This window comes from Sinohyriopsis cumingii, chromosome 10 (assembly GCF_028554795.1).
Source record: "Sinohyriopsis cumingii isolate HCF-2022 chromosome 10, ASM2855479v2, whole genome shotgun sequence".
Taxonomy (NCBI): domain Eukaryota; kingdom Metazoa; phylum Mollusca; class Bivalvia; order Unionida; family Unionidae; genus Sinohyriopsis; species Sinohyriopsis cumingii.
In genome coordinates this window covers 66,240,352-66,260,247 of record NC_142970.1, presented here as the reverse complement: position 1 = coordinate 66,260,247, position 19,896 = coordinate 66,240,352, and the positions used below count along the sequence as shown (strand labels likewise).

Genomic DNA, 19,896 nt, shown 5'->3' with positions numbered 1-19,896 from the left:
TTTTTTGGATGTAAACGGTCACGTGATACTGATATGGAATTTTGTACACATCGATAAATTATGCGAACTACTTTTGTTTCCCTGTTACCAGATCATTTGATGTGAAGTTTTATATATATCAATTCCTTACACCCTAATAATAATAATAACAAGCTCCCACCACCCACTCCTGTGATTTCCGATGAAAAATGACAAGCCACAACTTAAAATCGACCATTAGAAGTTAAAACAAAATAATTGCACAGACCTTCCTGCACCCCAACATTCACCCCTTTTGCAGAAGAAGGCATATTGTAGGGTTTAGAAGCCAGTCTTCGGAAATGTTTGCATTTTACCTCGACAACATGTTACATCAGCGGTTATTAAATGTCAGGGTCATATGTCAACCAAAGGATGTCACTAAAAATGGACATGATTTTGCTTTTGAAAGATCGAAATGCATAGAAAGTAACAACGACGTTGCTATAACAATATGTCACATACGCAAACGTAATTTTCAACACAAAAAAGAGAGGAATTTTCCTAGTTTAACAGCAGCAACCATTTATATATATTTATCAAAATAATGATCATAACAGTATATCACTGGCAGACCCGCTATGACATTCTACCCATTATCTCGACGAACCTTGGCTAGCGAAGATAGGGCTATGCATTTTGTTGCAGTTGAGAGGCTAATGAAAGAAAACTTCGATGTACATAAAATTGAATGTTTTGTTGGTTAAACCTTCTGATCTGATGTTAGGAAGGAAGTAAATTGGAATTATAAGGATTAAATGATCATAATTGGGTATTTATCGATTGTAAATGTTACCTAATCACTCACAATCCATGATCATTTAGTCCTATATTAATATCATTGGAACGGTCAATGATAGATGTATTCGTACTATGATAGTACTATGAAGAACGCAAAAAAAGCAAAAGGGTCAGTAATTGCAATTTGTTGATGTAATTCCTAGATTCTACTATAGATCATAATGGCTGTATTGAACGCCAATGCGTACCATTATAGTTTTGAATTCCTTATTTTAATAATAATACAGAATGTGAAGAAAACCTTTATTATCATAATCATATTTGAATATAATAATAATAATAATAATAATAATAATAATGACTTTGTACAGTAAGGCTGTATCATAAGATGCGTTACAAAAGCCGAAAGTGGAAGGTCAAATAACATAAAGAGAAATACTTTATTTTATGTAAGTAAAGAATTAGAAATGATATTTTCGAAAGTTAGTCCACACATTTTCTTACATGTACGCTGCTCTTTTTAGTTTTTGTTGTTTTCTGTTGCAAAACAAAGGGAAACAAGGACACGACGTTCAAAATAACCCATTCCCATCTCATAAAATAGTACTGAGACTGTGTATAAGCCCTCTGGTAAATACGTAAACCAGATCTGTCCAGACGATTTATCGAAAGTAAGGACAGAAAGAAATAATGAAAACATTCAGCGTTGCTTTAATTTTTCAGCTCATATTTTCTTTGACGATGCTTTCGAAGCGCATGGTGATGACGACAACTTCTTCAAGGTAAATGGCCACGTCAAACAGCTGATACGAACCATCAATGTGGCAGCTGGGTAAGTGAGAACTTTGACTTAAATATATCGAACGCTATAAAACAAATTAAGTTCAGTAGAGTATGATAAACAAAACTAAGGGACTTATAGCGCTCTCCATGACAAATTTGTATGACATTATGTTATATATTCCCACTTAAACCAAACCTGAACATGGAACCAGGTAACGAAACCCAACGTACAGAGCACAAATAATATGCGTCCTCGGCCTACCGACCAGTGTACAAACCTTAGTTAAATGATATCCATCAACCGTGTGTGTCTATCTGTGATTTGCCCCTCCCGTCCGGCGATAGACACTGAAACAAGGGATCAAAAATCTTGCCAGCTTCTCCTATTGGCATCACCTATATAAGCTTAGAGATGTACTTGAAAAGCTCCGAACAGCTTATTACTCTTTTGATTTCTTGAACCTGTCCATAACTTTCACACCGATCAATGGACAAAATAAAGGTCTCCATAATGATCTTCAGCTATATATGCAACACATTGGACACCTGAAGATATATATGTGCAAAGTCACGTAGGTAGATGACAGTGACCGAACTGAATGATGGAAAAGGAGAACAATTCTGCTACTGAGCAAAGATCACACAATACAGCCCAGGCGCTCTTAGGGTCTTCTTTCATAGATATTAAGACCGACTTTGATAAAGTTTAGCGTAATAATTCTTTGTCATATCATACAAGTTTGATGTGATGGTCATCATTTCAAAGATGGTTGCAAACCCATGTTAGATGACCCATGGTCTGGACGACAGTTGTCAGCAATTAATGAGCAGGAAGTGGGCTATGTGAAGGAGGCAATCTATAACTTTGATCCATTCACAGAGGAAGACATAGTTGTTCTCACAGACATTTATGCGAAATATCTCTTAAATCAAAAATCATACTGAAGAATAGTTGAAGTTGAGAAAGATTTGTGCAAGATATGTATGTAGAAGGCTGATCAAAAAACAGACTCAGGTTGAAATCGTCACATGTGATAATGAAGAGACACGTTGATGTGCGTTTTTCACAGGTGATTAAGCATGGAATTGTTTTCTTGAAAATGATAAGATATTGGATGTGAGATAACAAGAACGAGACCACATATTCACTCGCCGTAGTCGGACAGTCCATAGAGTTTTATACGAATTAGTTTTAAAACCGAACGGTTCGATTGTCCATATACACGTGCTCGACTCTGTCAGAGTCAATGGACATATTTATGTCTCAAGAGTGCTCTCAATAGCTGTGGAACACTTCCTAAAATCCGGTCCGTGGACCGGTGACCGAGGTATGCGTCTACTCAATCACACTGAACCGGCGATTAAATCAGTTGACACGACATGCTTCCTGAAGATGTACTGTCCTTTCTAGCATGAAGCACGTCATCGAAACTTTGCCACATGTTCCATGCTGCCCTGAATTAACTTCATTTTATATTTGGCTGAAGATTCGCAGAGAGGTGGACGATTTGAAAGCCGCCATGGAGTTGTATGAAAATCATATAAAAAACGTCAATACAAAATGGCAACGAGTAATTGGATAATGAGGTGAGAAAGTGTTTAGAGGTGTATGGGTTTTCTTTGAGGAGATACACTCACGTCTTGATCACTAATAAATGACGTTGATTTACAGAGCACTAATATTTATAACTTATAAAAGGTACGGACGGACAGACAGCGTAGATCATAATAACCCTTTGCTAATCTGTGGAATGATTAGATATAATTTGCAATGTTTGGGAAATCTGTGTTGGATGGTAAAATTACTGTCCTTTCTAGAGTGGGTCTGCAGGAGGATGAACATGTAAAGCTAAACTGAAGCCAGAATGAATAGTGTTGTCTTTAACTTTTTTTTATAACAGGACGTTCTTTTTAGCATCACATCAATTCTTTCGTCTTTATAACACATGAATCGATACTTCCGCCACCATTACCACAAAAAAAATGGACAAAAAGAGCTTCAAAAATAAGAGACCAGTCTGTATAAAATGGTCATTGTTTAGAAGCAATATCAGCAAACATACACTTTTGAAATGGTTCAATTGTATCATCATATACCAGTGAGACAGAATTCTTGTAAATTGTGAGCATTGTAATTGCATTGACTATATCGAGCGAATTTACTGCATTTTTAAAAGGTCATTAATTACTTCAGATCTATTGCAATGGGAAGTAAATCATATGTCTCGTAAGAGAATATTCTAATTAGCTTATTGTCTAATTTAGAGCACTTACGCGTCCTGTATAAACACATACACTATTTTCCTTATCTATTCGTAGATCAGTGCACAATTTAGGATTCAAAATCCCCCCTCCTTCCAAGATTGACACTCCATACGGTGGTCAGCTGCTTTGGCGACTTCCAGGCGGTAATAAGTTGATTGCACATCTCAAAGACAAGGCCAAAATTCGGCACCGGAAACGATGGAGTCAGGTGAAAAAATATTCTCTCAGAAACGTTTGAACGATAAAGAGTAAAATGGTCTAGCTCATGATAAGGATTGAATCCAGAATGGGGAGATGATTTCATTTTAACATAAGTCAGGACAAGTTTGCACAAGTGCGACACGTGATTATTATGGGTTCATTGATTCATTCATGCCATGCTATTATTACACTCTAAAGCCATCTTTCATTTAAAGCCTTGTATCATATATTTGGATCTGGGCAATGACGCAAACTGAGAGAAAACTATTGCACAGATTGGGCATTATTCAACTTTAAATCGACTATTATAGGGCTAAACTGTGCAGTGACTTGTTATCGACAGAAAAGAGAAGACTTGCATCAAGTGAAGGAATAATATGAAACTCATGTAAAATTTCAGGATATATTCATATAGTATATCCAGGTCCTAATAATGATTACAGGGCCTTCCCCAACAAAAGAATTGACCGGAAACTAGTTTACATAAACCGGTTGAATGGAAGTACTTTATGTCTGTAATATGGTCTTTGATCGATTTACTAGCGTGTTTCTTCTCACAGGTGATGTATATGTATTACTTTCTTGGCCACAAATTAATGTCCCTGGGTGGAGGTAAGACAAGAATGAAGACTATTGCAGACAACATGTTCCTTCTGGCACTAGACGGTGATGTGGATTTCCAGCCTTCAGCCTTACGACTCCTCGTGGATAGGATGAAGAGAAATCCCAACGTTGGAGCCGCGTGCGGAAGGATACATCCTATTGGCTCTGGTTTGAAAATTAGTCCATTTTCTAAGTATAACTGCAACTGAATAAAGCGAATAATTTCGTATGTTCTAATACTTTCAAACCCATTCTGGGTTGAATAATAATAATACATTTCTTTAAATACTGACCATAGCATGCATAAGTCAGAAAAATCTTTGATCTTGAAGAAACTCGGATGAGATTATTGTACATGAGTGCACTGATTCTTTATCATTAACATAGAGCATTTGAAATATTATTTAACTGTCTTGCTGTCAGGGCCAATGGTATGGTATCAGAAGTTTGAATACGCAGTCAGCCATTGGCTACAGAAAGCAACAGAGCATACCATTGGATGCGTGCTTTGCAGTCCTGGATGTTTCAGCCTCTTCAGGGGATCATCGCTGATGGACGACAATGTCATGAAGAGATACACTACCGTACCCAGCGAAGCAAGGCATTATGTACAGTATGACCAAGGTAATATATCACATATACAGACACGTATGCGTGCAAACTCATATAAACACACGCACAATCAATTAAAATGCCATGGTATTCAAAGAGGTTGGCTTTATTAGGTTAATTTTAGTAGCAAATAAATTGCACATATCCGCCAAACAAATAGCCTACCTACATACTTTCATACATACATACATACATACATACATACATACATACTTTTGCGTTTAGGTCAGTTTCCTCTGCATTGTTGTCAAGCATTTGTATTCGATGAACTTCATTTTTAGTATATCTGAGACGAGGAAGGAAATATGTATTAGCTCGAACTCGTAAAGTATGAGCTATTTCATTATGTACCTTAACTGTGTCCACTTTTATCTTGTTTTTCATATTCTCCCGAAAAGCTATAAATATTTCGTATTTGATTATTCAGTACATCTATGAGACTTGGCCGTATAGACAGAACATTAAAGTACTTAAAAGTTTAATTTGCTTAGTCAAGCTTCAAGCATTAGTTCGGATAATTGTTTTCGAATACTATATAACTTTTTGAATTTACACTTAGAAAAAATACTAAACGCAGGGGTAGTTATCATATATGTCCATAATTTGCTGGAGTCCCTCTTTAAGCATTAGTACTGCAGGCAGCAAAGTATGAAGGCATTATTGAATGTTTTGGTATCTCAATGATCAATATATTTGCTTTCTTAAAAAGCAAATTTGAACAATTCTGGATATTTTGCCTTAGCTCTTTTGTTTCTTGGAGTTTGATTCTACATTTGATGCCAGTTTATAGACCAATTAACATTATATCAAATTATGGGCAGTGGCCCATACAGCTCGCTGGACACATGCAAAGGTAGATGACAGTGAAAATCTAATATGGAAAGAAAAAAACTTCTGCTACTGTGCGAAGAGCATAGTGTAAAATCCAGGCGCTCCTAAGACATTTTCTAACTGATGTCAAGACCGAATTGGTTTAAGTTGATATGTCAAGAATCCATGGAAGATGACCCATGTTCTGGAAGATTGTTGTCTGCGATGCTGAGCAGGAAGTGACTGCTGTGAAGGGAACAAATGACGAAGAATCCATGGAAGATGACCCATGTTCTGGAAGACCGTTGTCTGCGATTGCTGAGCAGGAAGTGACTGCTGTGAAGGGAACAAATGAGAAGAATCCATGGAAGATGACCCATGTTCTGGAAGACTGTTGCCTGCGATTGCTGAGTAGGAAGTGACTGCTGTGAAGGGAACAAATGACGAAGATCTTGATACGCGCATGCTGTTTCTATTATCTCAGGGATTAATTAGTCAACTGTTTCTGTTACCATAAAAAACTGAACAATTTGAAACTCAGAAAGGTTTGTGCATGATTGGTCCCAAATTTGTTGATGTCTGTTAAATAAACCTCGGTTTGAAATCGCCTAATAGCTGCTGGTCAGATATGAAAAGAGTGAACATAAACATTTGAACGAAAGTATTAAGGTGATGTAGCATAGCTTGACTTCTTTCAGGATATTTAAAGAGAAATTAATTATTCGCATTAGCTTTCAATGCAAAAGGCTCGTTTGTCCAAGTATATTGTCCCTAGTACTAATGTCAATTTTGTGTGTACAGTACAATGTGTTGCCAAACAGAACAGTAATCAACCATCAGCTGGCGCACTCGTACCCTAGGTATCCATCTATTCAATGACAAAATACAGGGCATAAATCCTCGGTCTTGACTAACGTTCTGAAGTAGAAATAAACCCTACCCTTTCCACATCCTCCATACTGAGCTGGAATCAGGTGAAGTTTGGGTGAATCCCTTTATCAAAAAGATTCGCTGGAGGGAATGAGATTTGAAAGCCGCCATGCGTATATACGTACAGTTTTCCACAGTACGAAAACATGCCAATGAATAGTAATTATTTTAATAACTGAATGATAAGACTGAGGAGGTATTTAGATATGTATTATGAGTACTTTGGGAGGATACACTGAAGTACTGTTCACTAATAGCTACATTTTTTGTAGAGCGCAATACCACTCATAACTTTTTAGGTATCTCTTAAGTGTCTTGGAATCTTAAGCAAAATAAATAAATAAATAAATAAATAAATGTGTATGTCTTTGGATTTGTATTGTAGCTTTAGCAGTTTTATTCACATCGCTACAATAATCAGCTGTGTGGCAGTTTCTAGTGATTTCTAACATTGTGATATCATGATATAGACATGTAACATCATGTCCCACCCATTCACATTATACCGACATCAGGTCGACTAGTCCTAGCACTAAATCTTAATGCCGAGCGCTAAGCAAGGCAGCTCCTTACACCACTTTTGTAAGCTTTTGGTATGACTCGGCGGGTTTTGAATCGGTGACCTCTCGCATCCGGGCGTACATTCTAACCGCATACACCACCGGAGCGGTCAGTAAATAAATAAATAAATAAATAAATAAATAAGAAATTAATCTCTCGCACTTACTCTCTAGGAGAGGACAGATGGTTGTGTACACTACTGCTCCAGCAAGGGTATCGTGTGGAATACTGCGCAGCTTCAGACGCTCTAACCTATGCGCCGGAAGGGTTTTACGAATTTTACATCCAGCGCAGGCGGTGGACACCTTCCACAATGGCTAACATTCTGGATCTTCTGATGGATTGGAAGAATGTAACACGTAAGAACGATGACATCTCTACCTTGTATATTGCATATCAGATGCTGTTGATGATATCAACCATACTGACACCCGGGACTATTTTCTTGATGATTCTCGGAGCAATCTCAATTGCCTATCCACAGCTCCCATTGTATGGATCCATGATTATCAACCTCATCCCAGTTGCACTGTTCGTTCTCTTCTGCTACATTGCTAAGTCAGAGACGCAGGTAAATACTACAGAGTTCACATTTATGCATATCATTTAGTTTAAAAGAAATCATTGGAAGTAATTTTGAAAAGTAAATGTGTTAGAATTGTCGATATGTTCATGTTAAACATGTAATAGTCGAACTTAAAATGCTGGCAAAGCAACATCGTGCATGCCCTTTAAGAGTTAATACTATCAAAGAAGAAAACACTACAATGGTGAGAGGAGTTTTAACCGTATTGTGTGGAAAAAAGAATGAGAGACCGCTAGAAAATAATACACACAAGGAAACACAAGTTTGCATTGAATTGAACAGTAAAAATACAGACATATGTACATAAAGAGAGATATACATACATAAATACATACATACATACATACATACATACATACATCCATGCATGCGTGCGTACGTACGTACGTACGTACATACATACTGCTTTGTATATTTGATTTAATTTATATTTGATTTAATTTAATTGTTTGTAAGTTTTACACTTTTTTAACATTTCATTGCATGCTATTGTAATGATTTTTTTAATACTGGATTTGATATTTTCCAGAAATTTGTTTTCCAGAAATTCAGTTAAACTTGACCTGACTGTTTTTCGTAAACACTAATAAACAACTTTTTTAATTTTAAAAAATCATTTCCAGAGTAAACATCATTGGATTTAGTCAAGGCCATAATGGGAGAACGTGATGTTAGGCATGTATAAAGCTTCTATCTTGTTCTAGAAACATTATCATGTGACCCTTGTACGGGAATATGTTTTGTGTCTTAAATTAGTGCATAACTATTTCAATAGAGAATTTGGGCAGTCGGGCTTTAAACAAATGACACTTTAAGGTGTTTTGTTGTGATCAGTTTGAGTTGAATTTTTTATTTTGTTTCTTCAAGTTAAGTTGGATTCCAAGAGATTAGTTTTCCATGGAAATACTTGTGCTCTAAATAAATTCTTCGACAAGGACAGTTATCGAAATTTACAAAGAATTCAAACACTGAAATATTATTTTCTGTGACTCAACAAAGAACAGTTGACACATCAGTACGACGCTGACCACATAATAAGTCATCGCCTTCCAATTTAGATTTCATCTGGATTCGAACTCAGTTTCATACATACATACATACATACATACATACATACATACATAGAGCGAGTCAGAAAGATTGATAAGATATATAGATAGATGGGGTGGATGGATAGATTGATAGACACACACACACACACACACACACACACACACACACACATATATATATATATATATATATATATATATATATATATATATATATATATATATATATATATATATATATATATATATAGTCAATTTATATATTCACAGTTGGCGTACGCAGCTATATTATCTACAGCGTACTCGCTAGTGATGATGGTCGTAATCGTTGGACTGCTGAAGCAAGCAGCAGAGAACGGGTTCTGCTCCGTGACGACTATATTTCTGACCCTTGTGGCGGGAATATTTGTCTTGGCTGCTTTTATCCATCCGCAGGTAATAATGATTAATCATACAGTATATAACTGAAGATGAAGCATTCGCAACTATTTATAACATTAGTTGCACTAAATTTAAAACCCATGGAAATTGTCGTTGGAAACCCAGGGAAACGGTTAGGTCGAAATTAATGAAGCATAATGATTTAGATAAAAGGAAGATAACATTTTACGATACGATTCCATATTAATTCAATGTAGTAGAAGTGGTAATTTGTTTTTACTCCTGTAATTTCTTCTATAATTAAGAGGTGTTATGTACCAGCAGAAGAACTAGCTGAAATAAAATCAAGTCACCTAAAATTATCTATACATTAAGAAAAAATAAACTGGAAAACAGGGTAACATCTTTAAAATTGCAAATATATTCCTAAATAAATTGGAGTGGGGCTAGCGTGTGATAAGGAGCAGGATTAAATTACAAGAAGGGGGCTGCTTTAGAACGGTGCATAGATATTACGGTCCACAATGAATTTGAACTACATGTACGGGCCTAATATTACTTTTCCTTTACGTTCCTTATTTTTTGCCAAACCACACTAGCTGGTTTTAGGACTATATGATCATAAACTAAGTGAAAGAGAGAATCCAAACAATCGTAAAAAATAATTTAATTATCAAAGTTATAAAATGAAAATATAAGAGGAACGTTCAGTATTATGAACTGAATCCAAAGTAATCCTCAACAAGTTCTATCCAGTTCCCAAAAAATCGCATTTTCCGATAGAGTTTCAGATTATCGAATGTACGTATCACTAAAGCATTGACCATAATTCCTATGTATAATTCACAATAGTCTCAGGATAATGTTCTAGCCCAATGAACCCTTTGTAATTCCAAAAAATAATTATAACAAATGTCTCCTCTCAATATCTAAACACATCAAACATGTATGTAGACTGATTTCAACATAAGAAATAAGAATCCGAAGTATCAATGAATCCAAAATAGGAATGAACCTGATTGCTCAGTTCTGTCCTGATACAACACCTTCAAGGCTATATTACGACTATTTGTCGTAATAAAATCCACGTGACATATCTTACTATTCAATTTAATATTTTAAAATACCTATTCATGTGGCCTATCGCATCCAGTGGGAAAGAATCAAATGCTTTTAAGAACCTACCAGCCACTGAGAAATTACCCTTAAGCTGTCAACTAGTTTTATCATTAGATACCTGACATCTATTAATAGATCATACGCATATCCACACAAAATATTTCAAAATAGCAATCTAATATCTTGATTATTGATGATCATTCCAATTTACAGTCACGAACAAAATGACCCGTAATATTGATACAGTCCTGTACCAAGAGTTACAAACAATATATATATATATATATATATATATATATATATATATATATATATATATATATATATATATATATATATATATATACTTAACACTGGACATGGATAGCTTTGAACGTTTTCAAATCTTTCACTAAATTTTTTTCAGGAATTTTGGTGCATTATACACGGGTTTCTCTACTTTCTTGCGATTCCATCCATGTCTATGCTACTATTGTTATATTCCCTCGGCAACATGCACGAGGTGTCTTGGGGAACACGTGAGACCAAACAGCCCACCGCACCACCCAAACCAGGTGAACAGCCAAAGGAACCCGTTAAGAAAGGAGCCATCCGAGAGATGCTGGAGAAACTCGGACTGGCAGATGCTACGGGGACCTCTGATTACCAGTTTTCCTTCGGAAATCTCTTCAGGTGCGATAATTCCTCGGTTTATATAAAGTATTGAATTACGTTGTATTTGGAAAATTGCAGTTAATCATGCATGCCAGCATCTTTACTACAAATACAATATTAATAGGTACGGAAAGAAAAATACTCTTGTTTGATGTTAGAAGAATATGAAACGTAAAGCTTTATAGTTGATAGAGTAAATACAATGTTTGCATTGTCGATGACTGTGGTGTGAATCTATTCCATGTTATAGATGTGTGTGCTGTCCAAGAGAAACCAAGAACACTGAAGACATAAAACTGACAGCCATTTTGGACAGACTGGATGATATTGAGTCTGGTCTTGCGGCTCTTAATCCCAATAACAAGAATGAATTTACCATGACTGAGAAAAGCGAACAGAGCCCCATGTTGACCCACTTTTCTCAATCTGTCCATCTATTTGATGGTGCAGGACCGCGAGGTATGTCCGTGCTTTTAGTGTTTTGGGTGTTTTCAAATACATTTTCCGTTTCTAGCTTAAATTGTGCTATCTTTCTTACATCTGCATTTTCTTGAAATAAAAAAGGAAGCAACACAATAGCTTTGTATTTTACCCAATTAGACTAATAACCAAAAGTTTGCCTGTATTAATATTTGTATTTATAATGATAGTTTGAGTTACAACATTTTGAAGTTATCACCCTAATAATACATATTAGCTAACTGAAACCGTTTTGAGGTATCATTCATGGTTTATTATTTTGGCTCACTATATAGCTCCATTTCCATAAAGTATCCTCATATCGGCGGCAGAAATATTTTTCTGGATTTTTTATTTCTGACTGTAAGTATGAGTTGAAGGTATGGATCTATTTTGGAGTTCATAACGTTTCCATTATTGGCAGAGAATATTTATACATGTACCACTGAAACACTTTGCGTATATCTACTTATATTAGTCGGGAAACGTTCAGCTTCATAAATTGTAAATATCATTATTATTGCGATATATTAATGCGAGAACGAAGAGACCACTTTTGTTAACTCTAGTCCCCTGTAACTTGGTAATTATTTATTATTTTAGAAAACCCTCTGTACCGAGAGGGATCTACATCGAGCGAACCAGGAGTTTCCTGGATCCATGACTACGATCTTCTCGATGGTGCTGTAGAAACGTTGACTTCAAAAGAGATTACATTCTGGCAAGAACTGATCCGCACATATCTCTTCCCTCTCGAAGGAGATAAAAAGAAACAGGAAGCTATCCAAGCTGAACTTTTGGAACTTCGAAACAAGGTCTGTCTGTTCTTTATTCTTATCAACACCTTGTTCATCACTATAGTCTTCAGTCTACAAATTATCAACGAGAGTTCTGGGACTTTGTCCATTAAGTTGCCTTGTTCAGGCCCTCAGAGTGAAGGGGAATCAATTGAGCCCATATCTCTTGCGTTCACGGCGGTCTTTGGGATCCTGCTTTTGATACAGCTCATGTGTATGGTACTTCATCGCCTTTCCACATTTCTGCACATCTGCGCCATCACGGAAATCAAACGTCCAACTAAGTTTAAAAGAGATGATCAAGAGTTGACGGTGGAGAAAGGGTTAGAGCTGGTTAAGGACATGCAATGCTTAAAAGATGATGACTCCAAGTCAGTTGTATCCGAGGAGGCTCTTGAGGGCACCGTATCAACTGATGATGAGGCAATAGAGAAAAGCAACGAAAAGAGAGATCTTTGGGGTAAGATTGCAAGCAGAAGACGAAAGCCTCAGAGGTACAATACTCTAAGCCAAAATTTCATTCAGAACTTCAAAAGGCTTCACAGTTTTATGGAGAACGAATCCGTTCGACAGGACCCAACAATGGAAACAAACAAAGAAGAAACAGAAACTGATAGAAAATTACAAACCGTGCGGCGAAAGTTCAATCGTTTTGAAAGGAAAAGTATTTTCACCATTGTCAAGATGTCCCAAAACGATAGGATGAAACAGTCAATTATACAAAGAGGAAACGAGATGTCCAAACGCTGGAAACGAATCGCGATGAGAGCACGACTTGGGGAACATGTTGATAACACCCCTCAGAACAGTCCTGGGCAAAGAAAATTCACATTTGCCGACGTAGCAGCGCTTGCAATGGCTGAAAAAGAGAACAAGAGAGAAAACTGAGCTATGACTTTGATGACATTGTATATGATCTTAAAAATGACAACAGTTACATCATCCGTACAAGTTTTATTTTCATTATATATATTAACATATTTAAATGGCTGTTCCTTGCGATAATGCATACTGTTTAATGCTTACATTTTAGGTGAGATAACGTTGAATATAAATCCACAACGCTATATATATTTTATATATCATTTTATATATGATGCATATGCTGACCTCTGGGTAACCATTACATCCCCACCCCTCTCTCTCTCTCTCTCTGTCTCTCTGTCTCTCTCGCTCTCGCTCGCTCTCTCTCCAAACCACATAACAAGTAACAGTCGTCCAATTTGTCACTGGACCAAATATGTCGTATGCATCAGAAAAATCGTATACATGAAATAAACACTGATAACCAACAGTACAAACAATTGTGAATTCGGCCAAAGCGTTTTCCTAATGTACCGATTCCATTCTCAAAAGCTCAAATATACATAAAGCGGTTACGCAAACGTGACAAGAACAAATATGTAAACGTAACTGCTGACACATTTATCCAGGATATAATTGTATGTCGAGCTGACGATTCGTTCAAACTGGTAGGAGTTTTGTTCCAAAGAGTTTACTTTGTCAGTCTTATCTGTGAGGATTCATCTCAATATTCAAGCTGCTTCTTTATCCATCATCCTGGATTCTGTATACCTTCGATGTAGTGATGTGGATTATATTTTATGTTTTGTATGTTATATTCTGACTCTGATTGTTAACTATTATATATTATATATTATTATATATAAACACCTTTGACTGTGTTTATACAAATCTGTGACATTTCAGTTTTCAAAAACAGCAGTCTCTATGCTTTTGAAATATAAGCTGGAACGGCCATGGCCGTATCGGCTTCGTTACGGCCTTGCAGTTGGGTTCTTTGATTTCAGAAAGATATTATCTTGTACGTTTGCTTAGTTCTACAAGGATTGCCTATAAGTATTCACTCTTAATACAGATGCATACATAAGAACACGAATGCAGTGGGGTGGGGTGTTTGTTTTTGATCGAAATTTCCTTAATGCTTTAGAAATATTTCGCTGTAATTCAATTAACATATATTTTATCATAGGAGCAACTCGTGTGTGCATATTGGAAACTTGACATCTGAAATTATGATTTGACCTTTCTTGAAGATCCAAGACTTAATTAAAAACTAGTAGCTGATATTCATGCAAATTCGGTGATATCCAGTTTATACTATTTATATCAAAACGTCTTAGTGCAGATGCCATAGTATCTGCGTCGGTTGGAATCACTCAATCATGTAAATTTGTAACACGATTTCCATATTTTGTGTAGGTCTTTGTTTATTAATTCATATAGAAGTTGGATTTCGCCAGTGTCTGCCGTCGCATCATTTGTCCCTAAAGTACTCTCAGATTAGAGCCATCTGGGACCTTTCTAATGGGTTTTCTCACTTACTTAACATGAACGTTAAACGCTTATCATGACATTCTATTAATTCACCTTCTACATCGTTAAAACTGTTAATTAATTTGTTCATTTACTTTCCTTGTAATGACACCTAATGACAAACAATACCGTAGGTTCCAACATTTCTGTAAAGCAGTTCTAACATGTGAGCAACTTTAAGAAACATGAGCAATAGAAAATATAGTAAGTTAGTGTTAATGATTTAATATGTAACAGATAATTTGTTTGGAGTTTTCATACGCCGATAATTCGTTCTCAAGTTGCATATAACATGCATTGAATTGCATTTTACGTGCCTATGTTAAGTTCGAATAAAAGCTGATCAACCCTTTTTATATCTCCATAAACAAATGAATGTCATTAAAATGTTTAATAAAACATTTCGATAATTTTGTTGTTTTCTCTTGGGGTGTGTGGGTTCGTCGGATTTAGAATTTAGTAAAAGAATTCAAGATGTGTTCATTCCAGGTTTAGATGCACCATGATACTTGAATACATAATGTATGGTTTTATTACAAATGAGAATGCATATCCTAGTGGCGACGTCTACAATAATATGAGGGCAATATATTCAACATTTATTGTCGACATTATTTGTACCTGCGTCGGATTTAGAATTTAAGACATTATATCCATTTACTTAAAGCATGGATCTCTTAAATAATAATAATAATAGTAATAATAATAATAATAATGATAATAATAATGAGGACTTTGTATATATAGCGCCTAATCTTTAGAAGCTCTAAGCGCTTTGCAACATTAGACAACACCTATAAGATAAAAACATATAATAATATTTTTACAAAAACAAACACCACGAAATTAGAAAAACCTTAAAACATAAAAATATGCTGAGAATATTTCAGGTAGGAAACATTATTAGGTCTTTAAGTTTGTTCTTGCAGTCGAAATTAGTGAGTTTTTACAGACCTAATAATAATAATGTCGGCAATAAAGGTTGAATATCTAGTTTAATCTGAACCCATTTTAAAGTGGCCTACATGCTTCTTTGTAAAATGCATTTGTTTACACATCAACTTTCAGAAATAGATTTTTAATGAGTATTCTTGGGGGTGGGTGGGTGGGAATTGGAGTGTAATAAAATATAACATCTCTGTCTCTCTCTGAATCTCTATTTGTATATCTGTCTCTCTATATATCCCTTTCCCTTCCTTTATTTTCACTAATATTTAGATACATTTGTTTCTTACTCATGTTTAGGCTATGTCTTACTGTCTTTTTCTTCTTTCTGGCTTTTAAATTATTTTTTAAATAAATTAATCACTAAGTTTAATGGTACAATATTTGTTTGGCCAATTCTATCCTTATATCTTTTTCTCGTTGAATATTTTCAATATTTATGTTTTCATTTTTTCAGGAATTATGACACTTCTTAAATATATGATATTAATTGTATTACGTTGTTATTTTAATATTTAGTAATGCATACAGTTGTATCTCATTTAACTTTGTGTATTGATTTTTTATTTTTATTTTCAAACTTCTGTTTAAAACATTTATTTAATTATTATAAATAGTAAAATAATATGCAATATATTTATATTCAATATAATTTAAAAGTCTTATAATTATTTATACATACTGTTTTTATATTCAGAAGAATTTCATTTTTTTGAATCGTCAAATTTCGATTAAGTGTTTCTTATTGTCTGATAGCATGCTTTACCTACCACAGAGATGAAAACATTGCTGTGCTGGATGGTATTTTGTTCTCTTGTACCATGTATTCTTTTTCTTGCTTTCATTTATGCTATTGATTTTTGAGCTCACTAATTGATTAAAGCATCAATGTAAGGAAAATGAAAAAGCAATCCAACTGTTCATTTAGGTCCTTGGCATGCGTGCCTCAGACTAATCTTAAGATTAATCAAATAAAGTTCGTATCCTTATTTTGAAGAGTATGATTTTAAGTACATATACCATGCATATTAGGCGACAACTTGGAGTAATTCAACTGTCGCATTCTTCCTCAAGAAATTTTTAAACGATTCCAAGCGATATAAATAGACAAGATCGCCCGGTCCAGTCTCAGTTCCAAAGAAATATTGCCAACATATAATTGACTCATAACACTATATAAAATATAGCATAAATTATTGGATCTATTAAATACCAGAAATTATCTACCTTTGATTTTAATGAAATGTATGTGTAAGATTTGTCTCAATAAGCTTGAATCTGTATAAATAAGAGATTATAATTATTCTCCCAGCTAAGCTCTTAATCGTGTTTTATGTTTATGAATCTATACAGGCAAGTGTTCGTTTCCGCATATATTTTAGAATCTGCTGAAATAATTAGTAACCCTCCGTCGTAAATTTGGGAGTGCAAAATACTATTCTACCCTCTCCACTTCAATCGGCCATAACTTCATGAGCAATTCTAATATGTTAACTTTTGCATGTAGTAATCATTTACATAGATTTACAGCTAGAACAATTCATGCAAATCGATGGTCACCCGTGGATCTCTTGATGACTTGGCATGGAGTGACCAAGTAGTGTTTTATGCACCTCCATACAAAGTTAGTTGGCTGCCAACTAAAGGTGATATATATATATATATATATATATATATATATATATATATATATATATATATATATATATATATATGAATTGCAGACATTTTCAAAGATAAACCAATCCAAATAATTGTAAACATTATGTGCAAGAAATAAATAAAAAGCGTACAAAATGTAATATTATGTAAACTCTCCATACAATAATGTGTAAATGTCCATAAAATATGATTAAATTTTGACCATTATGAATTGAACAGTGTTAAAGAAGGTACATGGGGCTCTGTGTTCTTAATCCTGCTATTTCCTTGACGTCTAAGTGGTTCACGTTAGGCTATAGATGGTCCGTTTAATATAAAGCTCAAAATATATAGCAACCATATAAAAAATGTTAACCACTTTGAAGATATGTATATTGTGTGACTGTGCAGATTTCGTCAGTGAAACAGACCAAACATCGCCGTGGACTCGCCCGAGATATTCGAGAAATTCAGTCACATTGTCAACAGTTTGATATTATAAATTTATATCATCGGAGGCGTCAATTATCATTTTCACCGATGGCAGACTCCAAAGAAGCATTTAGGTACTTTTTGAGTTTAAAACATACTGAAAACTACATCATGTGGTTTCAATAGGAAGACTACAGCAAATTGGAAACCCAAGTTGATGCACGCATATTCTATAGAACAAACAAGTTTCAAATCTCCGATAACCATAGACAGTGCGGGTATTAGCAGGGGTAGCGGACACAGTATATAACTGGGAGCAGATGCAACGGTTGTAGATCCTTCCGCTGAATTTTCAGTGCACACCCCTACCATCTAAATAAAAGTCAAGCCCCAAACCCACAATTCTCCATTTTTATAACGGCTCGCAGTGACTCTCAGCTGGAAAACAAAAATTAGGCACGTTCGAAAAATATTTGGGTAGCCTGACTGGCAGACACGTGTCTCTAGAACGTATCTGCTTATATTTGTTTGCGGTAATAAATAAAGAACATTTTTCCTCTATATATATTTCAAAAGTCCCTATCAGATGGAAAGCATCTTAGTGATGGGTCTGTTCAAAATACGTGTCTGTTAATGAATAAAAGGACAGATTTGATGATGGTGGTGGGTGGGGGTATGGATGGTATGGGGTAGCGATTCGGCCACGTTTTTCCTAGTGATCATTATTTCTCTACTTTTGACCACTTTTTGATATTTTGAGGAACAAGTTGACACTATTAGTTACAGAAATGAATCCGTGTCACAGAGAAACGCAAACGAATACTTGCCGCAGAGGAAGAAACAACACACACACACACATATACTAGCAAAATATTGTCGTCTATTGTTTATATCAGTCAGATATTGACTCACCTGTGCGTGAAAAGAATTTTTCACCTACTTGGTAAAATTAGGCTACTATATTAGCTCTGCATTAAATAAAGTCGTAGTAAAGTGATGGTTATACCGAATCCCCCCCCCCCCCCCGACGTGTGTCAAAATTATGTTACAGAGGCTCAAGACTGGTTCTAATCGCCGGTCATGATATAAAATATGGAAATCGCTGACAGCCATGATATACAATATGGAAATCGCTGACAGCCATGATATAAAATATAGAATTGCTGACAGCCATGATATACAATATGGAAATCGCTGACGGTCATGATATACAATATGGAAATCGCTGACAGCCATGATATAAAATATATAATTGCTGACAGCCATGATATAAAATATAGAATTGCTGACAGCCATGATATAAAATATGGAATTGCTAATAGCCATGATATAAAATATGGAATTGCTGACAGCCATGATATAAAATATGGAATTGTTGACAGCCATGATATAAAATATGAAATTGCTGATAGCCATTATATAAAATATGGAAGTGTTGACAGCCATGATATAAAATATCGAAATTGCTAACAGACTTGGCATGTAGTGATCAAGTAGTGTTTACTGCATCTGAATACAAAGTTGGCTGCCAACTAAAGGTAATCTAAATATGAATTGCTTAAATTTACCAAGATAAATCCTTCCAAATAATTGTAAACATTACGTGCAACAAATAAACAAAAAGCGTAAAACAGTTATATTCTGTAAACAAATAAAATAACACAGAATGGTCCGTAAACCATGATTAAAATTTGACAATTATGAATAGAACAGTGTTAACGAAAGTAACTCTATTTTCTTAATGCTGCTATTTCCTTGATGTCTAAGATGTTCACGTTAGGCTATATATGGTCCACTTAACATAAAGCTCAAAATATATAGCAGCCAAACAAAAATGTTAACCACTTTGAAAATATTTATATTGTGTGACTGTGCAGATTTCGCCAGTGAAACAGAATAAAGATCGCCGTGAACTCACCCGATAAAGATGAGAAATTCAGTCACAACCACTATGCTGACAGTGGTTTTG

General features: G+C 35.1%; 1 protein-coding gene across 1 annotated transcript in view; it reads left to right on the top strand.

Annotated features, from left to right (window-relative positions):
- Window positions 1–15,302, top strand: part of LOC149790304 (chitin synthase chs-2-like) — a 32,527-nt gene extending 17,225 nt beyond the window's left edge. The window contains exons 9-17 of the mRNA XM_089973194.1: window positions 1,483–1,591; window positions 3,862–4,015; window positions 4,569–4,779; window positions 5,035–5,235; window positions 7,698–8,095; window positions 9,433–9,597; window positions 11,069–11,334; window positions 11,567–11,775; window positions 12,379–15,302. Of these exons, the coding sequence (XP_089829320.1) occupies window positions 1,483–1,591; window positions 3,862–4,015; window positions 4,569–4,779; window positions 5,035–5,235; window positions 7,698–8,095; window positions 9,433–9,597; window positions 11,069–11,334; window positions 11,567–11,775; window positions 12,379–13,460 (2,795 nt within the window). The 3' untranslated portion in view covers window positions 13,461–15,302. The remainder of the gene's footprint in view (window positions 1–1,482; window positions 1,592–3,861; window positions 4,016–4,568; window positions 4,780–5,034; window positions 5,236–7,697; window positions 8,096–9,432; window positions 9,598–11,068; window positions 11,335–11,566; window positions 11,776–12,378) is intronic.
- The last annotated feature ends 4,594 nt before the right edge of the window (window positions 15,303–19,896 follow it).